Below are 14,380 nucleotides of genomic sequence, written 5' to 3' on the forward strand. Positions count from 1 at the left end.
TTGACGGTGGCTGTTTACTCAAACCCAGACTCTTTTCCTCTCGCCCTTTTTAATATCCCCTCAAGAGCACTGAAATTGAATATTGAGGGAAACTGAGTTCCCTCAATATTGCAATTGAATATTTCTTTAAGAATGCTAAAACTCAGGAAGCCTCGGCTTATTTGCTAAAACCCATCAGATCTCCTTGGGCCAAATGTTGACACCTTCTAATGTCCTCACAGCTTCTATGACACTTTTCTTTTGTGGTATATGTCCATTTGATCTTCTCAGGGACACTGTAACTTCTCCAAGGTCAGAGGTCACCCCTTATAGTTGTCCTACATGGAACTTAGAGGCAGCACTTAATGAATAATCATCCAGTGGCTATCTGAATAAATGAATAATATTCTGTCTCATTATTCTTCAAGTCTCCTGACTACAGGTTAAATCACAGAATTTGGCACAAAACTGCAGCTTTCTACATGAAATCCCTGATTTAAAAATTAAGCCATATTTTTGGCTGATAAAAAAGGAAGCGCTACTTCTAAGTTCATAAAGTACCTATAAAACTAACAAACTTTGATTAATAAATCAAGGCTTCTGATTAAGAAAAGCTCTAAACTTAAGAGCCTAAAATAGTGATTTTTTTTCCTCATCAACTTTGATTAAAATGGGAAGCTGTTCTGCTCTTCAAGCGCCATGCTCACTGTCACACCATATTAGCGCTGAAATGCTTCAAGGACTGGCTCCCAGAATACACACACTTCATTGGCAAAGCTACAGTAGTAGCTACACATCCTAGGCTTTCATCGCTGTTAGCAGAGGCAACAAGGAAAGGTTATTAGGGAGGAGAAACCCACAGTAAGCACCATAACTCAGTGTGGGGCAACAGGCTCTGGGCCCCGGCTCCAGACTAGCAGCTCAGACGATGAAACCCAACCCAAAACAAATGACATCCTTCAATGAGCTGCTTTTCTCTGACTTCCTAACCTAAGACAACTGGAGGTTTATGCAGCCACTGGTGAGACGAAAACCCATGTGGGCCTCTCTGAGTTGGCAGGGGCTGGAGATGCTGGGCTTTGGTATATCATCAACTTGGGGTGTGAATACAAATATAACGTTTAATTATTTTTCCCTGGTGAAGTCATAGTGTGTAATTAACCATATTTTTTCTTTTTCCCCCCCCTTAGAATGATACCTTTCTCACCAAGAGAAAGTGCTCTAATAATTGCCTTTATAAAAAAAAGTAGGACAAAAGCAAGCATTTTTCATTCTATCCCACCAACTCCCAGCCTCCTTGGTGAAGAGAAACAGAGTCCCTAGTCCAAGGGACAAGGGCTGCAGCTCACAACATGCTGAGTCCTGCACTGGGCAACAGCAAGGGATGGTGGTGTCCAAGCAACTGCTGTTCATTTTAAATACCTGCTTTAAGCCAGGAACTGTGATAGACTCTTTAATCGGGAGTTCTTACGTTAGGGAGTACTCTAGTCTGAATGTTTGTGTCCCCTCAAATTCATGTGGTGAAATCCTAGACACACTCTGAGGTGATGGTATGAGATAGTGGGGACTTTGGGAGGGGATTACGCCGTAAGGGGATTAGTGTCCTTATAAAAGAGACCCCAGAGAGTTGGCTTATCCCTCTGTCGAATGAGGACATGGCAAGAACCAGGCAGTCCGCAGCCGGAAGAGGGCCTTCACCAGACCCCGACCGTGCTGGCACCCCGATCCTGGACTGCCAGCATCCAGACATCTAAGAAATACATTTTTGTTGTTTATAAGTTACCTCGTCTGTGGCGTTTGGTTACAGTGGCTGGAGTGGACTAAGACAGGAGGGTGTATGTGTGGATTTCATGTGGACTAGACTATGAACTTCCTTAAAGGACATAAAAATTTTAGCATGTATACATTTTTCTGGAGGGGGTAATTTAGTTTCATCTGATTCTCAAAGAAGTCCTTGACACAGGTGTTAAGACTAACTGCTTTAGCCTGGCTGGCATGGCTCAGTGGTTGAGCGTCGACCTATGAACTAGGAGGTCATGGTTCGATTTCTGATCAGGCCATATGTCTGCATTGCGAGCTCGATCCCCAATGTGGGGTGTTCACGAGGCAGCTGATCAATGATTCTCTCTCATCATTGATGTTTCTATGTCACTCTCCCTCTCCCTTCCTCTCAGAAATAAAAAATATATTTTTAAAAAAAGGCTAACTACTTTACTTCTGTTACCCCTTGCCCCATCCACCAATGTGGGCAATCCTTGTTTTGCTAGTTTCCACACAAGACCAGCATCTAAAGTTAGCAAGGTTAAGTAACTTGCCCAAGGTCACACAGTGAGTAAGCAGTAGAGCCAGGGTTCAAATGGATGTCTGCCTGGCCCCAAAGTCTGTATTCTTTCTATTGGAAGACCCTAACGTGGGGAGAAGGGGAGGGATATTGATTTTATCTTTATGTACTTATTTGGACCATGGAAAAGAGGAGGTGGAGGGTGAGTGAGTCACCCCTAACGGGGTCCACCAGGGGCAGCCAGCCTCGAGGTGTTTACCTAGGATCAGAAGCTGGGTGTTCTCAGTCAGCTCTCCGTGCACATTGGCTGCCCTGCAGGAGTATAGGCCCTGATCCGAGGAGGACACGTCTGTGAGTAGCAAGGATCCCTCGTGCAGATGATGAGAGGAGCCCAGTTTGCTTTTATTCCTGAACCAAGTGACTTCAGCTTCGGGCACACCTAGGAAGCAAAATAAATAAATAAATAAGTAAATAAAATAAAGAAAAAAACCCAACTAATCAGCCAAACACGTTCAGGTGATTCTGGAGGCATTTATAGCCTCTTGGCAGGCACTCCGCAGGAAGCATCTGCCTGGGCGTTTTCTACCAGCCTTTGGCCAAACTAAATAATGCCCGGGGCCTCTCCGTTGTCTGGAGGTCTTTTGATTTTCGAACTTACACTGATGAGGCAGGAAGAGAGAAGCCAGTTAAAGAAGGGGAAGCATGCAGCTGGTAAAGGGCACTTCCAAGGTGGGAGGAAAATACAAAGATTCTTTGGAGAAAACATTATAAAAATATAACAACCAAACCTAGATCCGTCAATGAATATGAATGATCGACAGCTATGTGAAGCAAACAAAATGTTGAATAAGAGAAGTCAGACACAGAAGAGTATATACTGCACGATTTCCTTTCTGTAAGTAAGAAACAAAGACTGGTAACATCAACCTATGCTGCTAGTAGTCGGGGTAATTGTTGCTGGTAAGGCTCTGTTTTTTGACCTGGGGGCTGGTTTGGTGAGTTTGGCACCTTTATGACATGTGCTCTTTTCTGTAGAGATATTACAATCCAATAAAAGCCACAAAAAGTTATACATTCAAGAACCAGACAAAGGAGAGCTGCTAGATCCTTATCAGAGTTGAGGACACATGTAGAGAACATGGCTGAATTTTTGAAACCTGTGTATCCTATCTAATAAAAGAGTAATATGCAAATTGACCATCGCTCCAACACACAAGATGGCTGCCCCCATGTGGTCAAAGGTGGCTGCCCCATGTGGACACAAGATGGCCGCCACAAGATGGCCAGCAGGGAAGGGCAGTTGGGAGGGACCAGGCCTGCAAGGGAGGGCAGTTAGGGGTGACCAGGCCAGCAGAGGAGGAGGGAAGTTGGGGGTGACTGGGCCTGCAGGGAAGGGCAGTTGGGGGCGGGGGGGGACCCAGGCCTGCAGGGGAGAGCAGTTGGGGGTGACCAGGCCTGCAGGGGAGGGCAGTTAGGGGTGACCAGGTCTGCAGCGGAGGGTAGTTAGGGGCAATCAGGGTGGCAGGGGAGTTGTTAGGGGGTGATCAGGCTGGCAGGTAGAAGTGGTTAGGGGCAATCAGGAAGGCAGGCAGGCGAGCAGTTGGGAGCCAGCAGTCCTGGATTGTGAGAGGGATGGCCGACTGCTTGTTTAGGCCCAATCCTACTGGGATCGGGCCTAAATGGGCAGTTGGACATCCCTCGAGAGGTCCCAGAATGGAGAGGGTGCAGGCTGGGCTGAGGGACACACGCCCTTGTGCACGAATTTTGTGCACCGGGCCTCTAGTTTTCTTAGAACAAGAGGACATGGAACTAAGGTATCAGCAGCACAGAAAAAGAAAGACAAGAAGGAAGTACTCTGTTCTCTCCTCAGTCCAAGTTCACTGTCTGTGAGAAAGGGATGGGGAGAGTGTGCGAATATGAATTGGCGTTGCATACCTCCTTTAAGAAGTCTTCTAGGGGTGTTACAGACTGAAGGCTTGTGTTCCCACAAAATGATATGTTGAAGCTCTCTCACCTCAGTGCAATAGCATTTAAAGGTGGGGTCTTTGGAGGCATTTAGATTTAGATGAGGTCATGATGGGCGGAGGGTGATCCTCACGATGGGACTAGAGCCCTTGTAAGAAGAGACCGGAGGGCTAGTACTCTCTGCCAGGTGAGGACCCGGCAAGAAGAAAGCTGTCTGCAAGCCAGGAAGGGGATTGTCACCAGGAACTAATGGATCAGCACTTTGGTCTAGGAATTCCCAGCCTCCAGAATTGTGAGCTGTAACTTTCTGTTGTTTAAGGCTCCCAGGCTATGGTATTTTGTAATAAACAGCAGCCTGAGTAGACAGCCTTAATTCCTTAGGAAGTTTCCTTGTGGTTGACATGCTGATCAGCAGGCCCCAGGTTAGCACAAGCTTGAGATGGTCTGCATAAGGCTCCCTTGCAGGCTGAACTCTGAGTGAATTGGGAGACAGATCTTCAGGGAGAAGAAAGCTCCCTCCCTTGCACCCCAGCCTGCTGACCCAGCTCACAAAGTTCACTCAGAATTCTTGGGCAGATATGCAGGGTTTATTTAGAAGGTCAAATCCTGGTAAACAGGGTCAAACCAGGACTAGTTAAAGAGCCAGACCTTTTGGCCTGTGCTTTCCTTGAGTTGGAGCTGGATTTTGTCCTTTATGGGCAGCCTACTGTTTAGGATGCAGGCACCTTCAAGAGTTACCTGTGTACCTGTTCCTTGTCCTTGAATCTGATACAAATTTACCTCTGTCTACTCTATGTCACCCATCTGAAGAGCCCCCACTATAGTCCCGGTGCACCTGCTGTTCCCGGGCTCCAGTGGAGGAGGAAGTGAGGTGGGGTGGGAGCATGGTCTCACCGAACAATGAGCTGCCTAGTGTGAACTCACTGCTGTCCCGGCTGCTCTGCTGTCTCAGGTGGGGTTTTCCAGCCTGGAGTGATGGCTCCAGGGAGGTGGCCAAAGGGTTCAGCCAATTGGTGAGCCCTTTCTCCCTGTTAGGGAGAACACAGGAGCGACTCTCTGGTCTTCACTTTTATTCCTATTACCCATAATTCCGTGTGAATCCCTAGGGACCTACATGGTTGCTCGGAGGGAAGAGGCAGGGCTGCTGAGAGGGAGTGGAGACTTGGATATGGCACCCCTGATCCATCAGGGAAAGGCACACATGGTGACACTTGATGCTCAAATGCATGAGAGGGGCCAGGCTGGCAGGGCCTCTGAATACACCTGGACAGACAGAAGATGCAGGTGGCGCAGGAAATCTGAGTTTTCATGGCAGCACCACTAGGGAGAGCAAGAGCATCATGATGCTCGGCCTGCCAGCATGGACTTTGGACCCTGAGCTCAGTTTTTATGTATTAAACCGCCTCCTTCCCGCCCCCCCCCCCCGCCCCCCGCAGCATTCAGGAGAAGGCCTCTGCAAAGTAAGTTAAAGAAAACATCCTCAATCACTTCTCTCCCCAAGAAAAATTAAGTCCCACAAACCCTCTTCTACAAGTATTTCCCTTGCAATGAATGGCTCAATCAAGTAGCACCCTGGCCCGCACCTTCCTTTGAGGGCTGTGGGCAGCACACACACAACCTCTAATAGGAACTATGGCTGCTCAGGAGCCGGATGCAGAGTGAGAGAACTGGGTTCAATGGGCCTGCAGTTCCACCTATGAAAGCATGATGACAGAGTGAGTGGGGGAGCGAACATTCTCTCCGTGACTGTGTCCTCCTGGAGAGGAGCTGTGGTGTGTGTCTTTCCAGAGGCAGCATCCGTGGGGCTCTGTGTATGTAGCGTGGGACCCCCTGCAGCAAGGTGCACTGCTGCTCACCAGCGGGTCCCTCTCTGGTCAGGACCCGAGCTCCTGCAGGGCAGCCAGAGGCAGGAGGAGAGAGGAAAGGAGAGGGGAGATGGTGAGAAAGAGGAGGAGGAGGGACAGGCAGAGAACCCCAGGAGGGACAGACCTGGGAGCCATTTCTCACTTCCCCCGGAAGTGGGGTGGGCCTTTCTGTTCGCCTCCTCATTCTTTGCCTCCCGCCCTCATGAAATTGGGTCTGTTTACTGAAAGGGCTGAATCTCTCAGGTTCATGGGAGAAATGGAAATGCTCAGGAAAGCAAAGGGTGGAAGGAAGTAACCTTCGGTCTCCGTAAACCAAACCACAGACGTGCCAGCAGGGCCAAGGGAAGAGAATTATGTAGGAATCATTGTAATGTACAGGGTGTCCCCAAAATGTACACACACTTTCATAGCTGAGAGCTCAATTTTGAAAAGGAAATGTATTTTAACAAACACTGCATATACATTTTCTGGGACACCCTGTATTTATCAGTAAACCTCTCCCTCAGGCTCACTCAAGCAGGTACCCGCATCATGAGCTGGCCAGTGGAGGTGTCATTGCTGGTGCCACATTGCGGGGCCGTCCTGTCTGAGCTTGCAGCCCTTAGGCAGAGAATGACACCAAAAAGATGCTTGGAAATGACAGACAGACCTTCATTATTGGCTCTGACACGTTACAAATAAGTTGGGATAAGGGATGAAGAAAAATAAGTGAGGCATTGTAAAGCTCTTTTTTCTTTCTCTCTCAAGAGATAACAACGATGCTTTAGAAACTCCACTAGGTTTCACGTGCACCAGAGTTCCTCAAAAAAGGGTCCAAATACACATGCTTAATACTGACATTCAGAACACCTAAACATCAGGGTGCCCTGAGGTCAGGAGCTACGCGAAAGTATCCCAAACACGTTAGAGGGAGAAAGAACATTTACTATAAGCCAAATATTTGATAAACATCATCTTATTTTCACAGTGATCCTATGAGGATTATTAATAATCCCATTTTACACATGAGAAAAGTGGGACTCTAAGAGATGAAGAAATCTGCTTCAAGTCACATTAGTTTGGATCCCTGGGAACAGAGCCCACGGGCCCCTACTTAGCTCCCAGCTAGTCAGTGACCTACAAATGGCAGGCTGGGGATCCAATCTCATACACTTGATGCCAGAAATCCCATCTTAACAAGTAGAAAGACCTCATTTAACACTGTTGATAGGTTCTGACTTTAAGCTAAAAATGATATAACAAAGCCAATTTTACCATGGGCTAATTGATATAAACAAGAGAGGCTCCTACAGCATCTCAATGCTATAAAAAAAAAGTTGAATTAAATGACATTATTCAAGGTCCTGCTGTTCTTAATCCTGCCTGCCATTCTAGTGGACTGACTCCTCAGAGAGGATCTGAATTGCTGCACTATTATTTCTGGTGTCAAATGCTTAAGTACTTTCTACTTTCAGAATTATGCTTTCTGCTCTACTTGTAATACCAAGGTATGAGGGAGGTTTCTCAAACCCATGTGTGCTGGCTTTGTTAGCTCTCTCTTTAAAAAAAAATTTTTTTTATTGCTTTCAGAGAGGAAGGGAGTGAGCGAGTGAGAGAGAAACATCAATGATGAGAGAGAAACATTGATCAGCTGCCTCCTGCAACCCCCTCCCCGATTGGGGATCGACCCTGCAACCCGGCATGTGCCCTGACCTGGGAATTGAACCATGACCTCCTGGTTCATAGGCCAATGCTCAACCACTAAGTCAACGCTCAATCACTGAGCCGGGCTTTTTTCTTGTTGAGAAACTTGGTTAAGTTGTGGGAGATTTTTTTCTAGCCTGTTATGATGTAACAGTATATTCTACAGACAGAAATGTCTGAAAAATGATAGAAAATACACTCAACCACAGAACAAAGTCCATAGCTATGTTGTTGACAAGTTACTTGGTTAGACTTCATACTCTGGACTCACTGGTATGACTTGTGTCTAAAAAAGGAAAGGAAAAGAACCTACATTTATTTTTCCCCCTTTGTGGCATATCTTATCAACAATACAAAGCCTTCCCTGTTGCTTGAATGAATAAATAAATGAGTCTGGCCAAAATGGGTTGTAATTTGATATGATTATGAGGATTAGTGCCGTTAATCTCCACTGAGCTGGCAGGTAGGGTGATGTGCTAATATTCTGTTTTTAAACCAGACAGGATATTCTTGTTAACTAGACCACTTGTTCTATTTGGAAGGTTGCTTGCACCGTGGCAGCTTGTCAACCTCTCAAGGTGGGCATCCACTGAAAGGTGCACCTTGACATGGTAAGTTTGAAAAGGTGCAAGAAAAGGAGAGGATACAGTAATTTAAACGTCAGCCTTGGCAATTCTAGAAAACAATGGGGGGGGGGGTCTGGAAAGGAGGTTTTGCGCTTTCTAATTTCTCCATACTTACTATGCAGTCATGGATAGCTGTTCACAGAACCCATTTCCTTCTACCCAGCTAGGCTACACTGCCCAACATCCCTTGTAGTTGTGGGTGGCCATAGGACTAGGAGGAAATGTGAAAGGTAGTGTGTGCTACTTCCAAGTGTGGCCCTTAAAAACCTTCCTAGCCATCCTCTACACTTTATTCCCCCTGCCCCCTCTTCTGATTGTTAGGGTAGAGATAACCAACAGGAAGGCCTTGGAAGGCATGTGTTCAAGATAACAGAGCCACCAGCATTCTGTGACCCTGAATGACTATGTGGGGCACGTCCTCGTTAGCTGACTAGTCATACTCTTTGGACTCTTAAATAAGAAAAAACGTATTTCTATTTGATTTGAGTCATTATACATTTGGGGGCCTATGTGTTACCAGAGTCTAGCCTACCCGAACATGTAAGGACATTGCTCATCAATGACTCAACTAGTTATTTCTGCATCACTAGTCCTGACAGTTTTATCTGTTAAATCCTTTAAAAGCTTCCCTTGCTCTTAGGATAAAAATACCAAATTGTACTGTAATCTATAAGAGTCTGCAAGATCTAGCTCCTGCCAACTGTCCCTCAACCTCTCAGCCACATGTCATGACACTTTCTTCTCTGTTCTATAATCACACCAGTCATGTTTCACTCCTTCAGATGTAGCATGCTCTTTCTACCTCAGGCCCTTTGCACATTCTATTCACAATGAATGAAACACTCTTTCCTCCCCCAAACCTTTATAATCTACACAGTTTTCTGCACTCTTCTCAAGCAGAGAATAAGTATTGGGGGTGGCACAATAAATTGGATCATTTTTCAAGAAAAAGCCTCAGCATGCTCATTGCCTAATGCTTTTTATGTTTAAGGGTTGGGGAGAATTTGTGAGGCTGCATTTTACAAGTTGAAAGCATATGTGTGCAAAAAGCTAGTTAATGAAAAACTACTAAAAACTCAAACATGTAAGGACATGAGTCACTCTATGTAAACTATGTAATATTCTTAAAATAGACTATTATATAGCCATTAAAATTATGTCATAAGAGAGCCATAACAGCCACTTGTAGCAGCAAAGTAAAAGTAGTTTCTTCTGCCATTTAGCATTACAGCTGTCAGCATTTTGACTGGAGATTCAGGTTAAGGACGATTTCTTTGTTCAGTAAATTCACAGAACAACTGTGTAATCAAAAGGGGGGTAGAGGGCTGGGTGAAAAAGGTGAAGGGATTAAAAAGTACAAATTGGTAGTTACAGAATAGTCACAGAGATGTAAAGTACAGCATAGGGAATATAGTCAATAACACTTTAATAACTATGTATGGTGCCAGGTGGGTACTTAAAATACGGGGAGGGGAAAACTTTGTCAAGTATACGATTGTCTAACCGCTATGCTATACACCTGAAACTAATACAAAATAATATTGAATGTCAACTGTAATTGGAAAAAAAAAAGAATTTGGAAGTAAAAAATAGCACGCTCTTTCCCACCCTAAAAGGCATAATGACAGAGACACAGATTTATTTTAGTTAACCATGATTAATACAAATGGTTCTATGAGTAAAAATAAAGAATTTAATGTGCATGGCCAGGCCAAAACTGGATATGACAACCTCAGATCTCATAAGAGTCAGTCTCTGGATGAAGCTGGGGAAACAGGGCCCCAGGCGGCAAGGGAGAGTTGGCCAAGGCTGGTTTTAGTGTCCTGGGCTCCCTATGGTAAATACTTCCCCACCTGAATTCTGGGTCTCAATCTCTTTCCAGTGCCTAATTCCTGGTTTTTCTGCCTTTGCTCCCCATTCTTTTCTTTAAAAACTTTCTTATATTTATGGATTTCAGAGAAGAAGGGAGGGGGGGAGGGAGAGGGAGGGAGGGAGAGGGAGGGAGAGGGAGGGAGGGAAGGAGGGAGGGAGAGAGAGAGATTGAGAGAGAGAGAGAGAGAGAGAGAGAGAAACATCAATGAGGAGAGAGAATCATTGGTCGGCTGCCTCCTGCACACCCCACACTGGGGATTGAGCCTGCAACCCGGGCATATACCCTGACCAGGAATCAAACCATGACCACCTGGTTCATAGGTCAATGCTCAACCACCAAGCCACGCCGGCTGGGCTGCTCCCATTCTTTTTCTCGTACTGATCTGAACTCTCAAGAGAATACCCAACACGGTCCATTATATCTATAGTCATTGTTCCGTTCCAAGGACTGTGTTCAGGTGGGAAGTGATGGCTCTATAGAGGTCCCATCTGCACCATCACCAAGGGACAGCTCTTTCATGGGAAGCCCTGCCAGGGGTTTTATCTTGCTCCCCATGTGGGAGTCCTGGGCCTGAAGAGATTTGGTTCTAGGAGGTTTCACTGATGAGGTGGGATGTGCAGACCAAAGGAAGCTTTACAAAGAAGCTGTTATATTTCTGGTTTCTACTCTGCAGACAGGGTATGACTAGGGAGACTGGGTCAGGGTGTGCCGCAGTAGGGGATATCTGATGAGGACAGTAATCAGGGGACTGTCGCTGGGCCCTGGCACAAGAGACTTTCATTCGTTCTTTGCATCGTGGCATGAAAACCCTTAGGGTAGTTGGCACAAACTCTGGGCCACAAGGAGGGGCAATTAGCAGCTGGGCTTTGTTTGTTGGTGTTTTTGTGCTTTTAAATTGAAGGTAAATACCTTTAAACAGAGCATACCACCACGCCCCGTTGTCCACTATTCCTCCGCTTCCCTGTGACTTTCTGGTCCCTATTGGCCTCTGAGTTTGCACAGCCAACCCAAGGGCAATGCCTGTCTCACAACTCCTACGTGCTGGCTACTTTCGTTAATGACTCCTACTCTCTTCTGATGGAGTAAGCTCCAGGTTCCGGTTGATCTTATCTCTGCTATGCACTCCTTACCTTTCCACCACCACTGCTCTGAGGTCAGGCCCCCACTACCTCTCCTGTAAACTACTATGATGGCTTCTTAACTGGCCTCGCTGTTTCAGTATTTCCATTCTTCAATCCATTGTGGTTGAGCATTTCCATTCTCTCTCAATCCATTCTTACTCCTCTGGAAGCATGCTCCCTAACATCACTCTCTGTCTTGGTCTATACTACTTGGCCAAGCATTCGAGGTCTCCCATGGTGTAGCTGCAGCCCACCCTGCTACAGCTTAAGCCCCTCCACACCCTTTCTACACTCTGGGCTCCAGTCAGACCCAAGCACACACTGTCCTTTTACAGTCCCGAGGCTTTCCTACTTCCGTGAATTTTCTCACCCTGTTTTCCCACTTGGAACACTCTTTGCTCCATCTTTGCACATTCACATTCTATCAATATGCAAGGCTGAGATAAAAACCGCCTCTTCTATTTCATCTGTCCCAGTCAGAATTCTTCTTTCTTCCTCTAAACTTCTATAGCACTTTCCAGTTTCAGAGTGACTGAGGTTCATGCTTTTCCTACTACCGCTGAATCCCTGAGAACAGAATTTATGTTTATCTTTGTATCCCCACCTTAGCACAGGGCTCCATTAAGAGCTGAACAAATGAATTAACACATAAGTGAATTTCTCACCTGCAACTTGGCAGTTAATGGTCACATTCACTCCGCGCACTGTTTTGATGGTGCCTCCTATATCCACTGTGACGGCAGGCTCCTTGGTGTTGATCACGGTCATTCGCGATGTTTTCACTAATGGCTTTCCTGAAGATGGGGAGAAATGTGAAATTTTATATGCAATGACTACAGACTTGAGGCATTCCCCTGAATCATGGGATAATGAAGAATGAACTACTGGTATACTCAGGCTTTTTCCATGAATCATATTTTCCTTTGAAAAAATTGTAACTGCACAATATAAAAACCATCTACTTACCCACCCACCTACCTACCAAAGAAATGGCAGAAAAAGAACAAGGACTGAAGCATATGAGGATAGAGGATGGTGTCCAACAAGTTCGGATGGTTTGTACATTTTTATCATTAAATTCACCAATAATCCTATACATTCAATTTTTAAGAGCGTGGTTATTTTAATGAAACTTTTTACTTTGAGATAATTGTGGATTCACATGCAGTTGTAAGAAATAGCACAGAGAAATCCTGTGTAGCTTCTACCCAATTTCGCCTAATGGTGATATCTTATAAAACTAGAGTATAATATCATGACCAGGACATTGACACTGACAAAGTTAAGCTAAAGAACATTGCCATCACCACAAGGGTCCCTCATGCTATCCCCAACCCCACCTTCATCTTTGGCAACCATTAATCTGTTCTCCATTTCTATACTTTTATTATGTAAGGAATGTTATATACATGCTACCATACAGTATGTAATCTTTTTTTTTTTTTCCCATTCAGAAAAGTACTCTGGAGATTCTGCCAAGTCTCACACGGTACCATGTTATGCATGTCAATAGGTTGCTCCCTTTTATTGCTGAGTAGTAGTCCATGGATGTACCACAAACGTTTTAGCCATTCAGTTGTTGAAGGACATCTGGGTTGTTTCCAGATTTTGGCGATTAAAATAAAGCTGTAGTGATGTCTCATTTGCATTTCTCTAATGATTAATAATGTCAAATATATTTTAATGTGTCTATTTGCCATCTGTATATCTTCTTTGGTAATATGTCTCTTCATGTCCTTTGATCATTTTCTAATTGGATTTTTTTAATGTTTAGTTTTGAGAGTTTATATTCTATTTTATTAATTTTTAATCCTCACCCTAGGACATGCTTAGAGAGAGAAAGGGAGAAAGGGATAGAGGGGTGGGGAGAGGGAGGGAGGGAAGGAGAGAGAGGAGAGAGAGAGAGAAAGAGAGAGAGAGAGAGAGAGAGAGAGAGAAAGGAGGGAAACATTGATGTGAGAGAGAAACATTGATCTGTCATCTTTGTGCCCTAACAGGGGTTGAATCCATAACCCAGGTATGTGCTAGACCGGGAATTGAACTGGTAACCTTTTGGTGCACAGGACAAAGCTTAACCAACTGAGCCACTCTGGATGGGCAGAGTTCTTCATATTCTAGATACTCATATTTTGTTGGATATCAGGCTTTTCTTTTCATTTTCTTAACAGGATCTTTCACAGGGCAAAAGTTTTTAAACTCTGATAAAGTTCAGTTTATCAAGTTTTCCTTTCATGGAACATGCTTTTGAGGTTATGTCTAAGAACTATTTACCTAGACCTAGATGCTGAAGATTTTTTCCTATTTTTTTTCTAAAAGTTTCAGAGTTTTACATTTTACATTTAAGTCTGTGATGCATTTTGAGTTAATTTTTGTATAAGGTGTGATATTTAGATCAATGTTCATTTGTTTTTTTGCCTATGGATGTCCAATTGTTCCATCACCATTTATTGATTTTTATTTTTTAAGCTACATGTATGCCTGTGGTTAATTCTAGCATTAAACATTTTAAAATTGAATTTATTGGGGTGACATTGGTTAATAAAATTATATAGGTTTCAGGTGTACAATTCTATAATACAGCATGTGTATATGGTATTGTGTGATCACCACCTAAAGTCAAGTCTCCTTCCCTTACCATTTATTGAACAAGCTATATTTCCTTCACTAAATTGCTTTGCACCTTTGTCAAAATCAGTTGGACATATTTTTAAGGATCTATTTCTGGGTTCCCTCTTCTGTTCCATTGATCTATGTGTGTCTCTATCAATACCACATGATCTTAATTATTATAGCTATATAATTAATCTTGAAATTGGGTAGGCTGATTCTTCCTACTTTATAATTTTTTGATATTCTATTGTCTTGACCTTTGCACATAAATTTTAAATTAGTTTTGTCTACAACTATAAAATCTTGCTGGGATTTTGATAGGAATTACTTTAAACCTGTATATCAATTTGGGAAGAACTGATATCTTTATTGTGTTG

At 44.3% G+C, this 14,380-nt stretch overlaps 1 protein-coding gene across 2 annotated transcripts in view; it reads right to left on the reverse strand.

The window, feature by feature from the left end:
* ADAMTSL1 (ADAMTS like 1) overlaps positions 1–14,380 on the reverse strand; it is an 882,329-nt gene that overhangs the window by 64,597 nt on the left and 803,352 nt on the right. For both annotated transcript variants that reach the window (XM_028150731.2, XM_008145030.3), the window contains 2 exons: positions 12,059–12,187; positions 2,520–2,699 (listed from right to left, as the gene is read on the reverse strand). In XM_028150731.2, coding sequence (XP_028006532.2) covers positions 2,520–2,699; positions 12,059–12,187 — 309 coding nt within the window. The remainder of the gene's footprint in view (positions 1–2,519; positions 2,700–12,058; positions 12,188–14,380) is intronic.

This window comes from Eptesicus fuscus, chromosome 15 (genome assembly GCF_027574615.1).
Source record: "Eptesicus fuscus isolate TK198812 chromosome 15, DD_ASM_mEF_20220401, whole genome shotgun sequence".
NCBI lineage: Eukaryota > Metazoa > Chordata > Mammalia > Chiroptera > Vespertilionidae > Eptesicus > Eptesicus fuscus.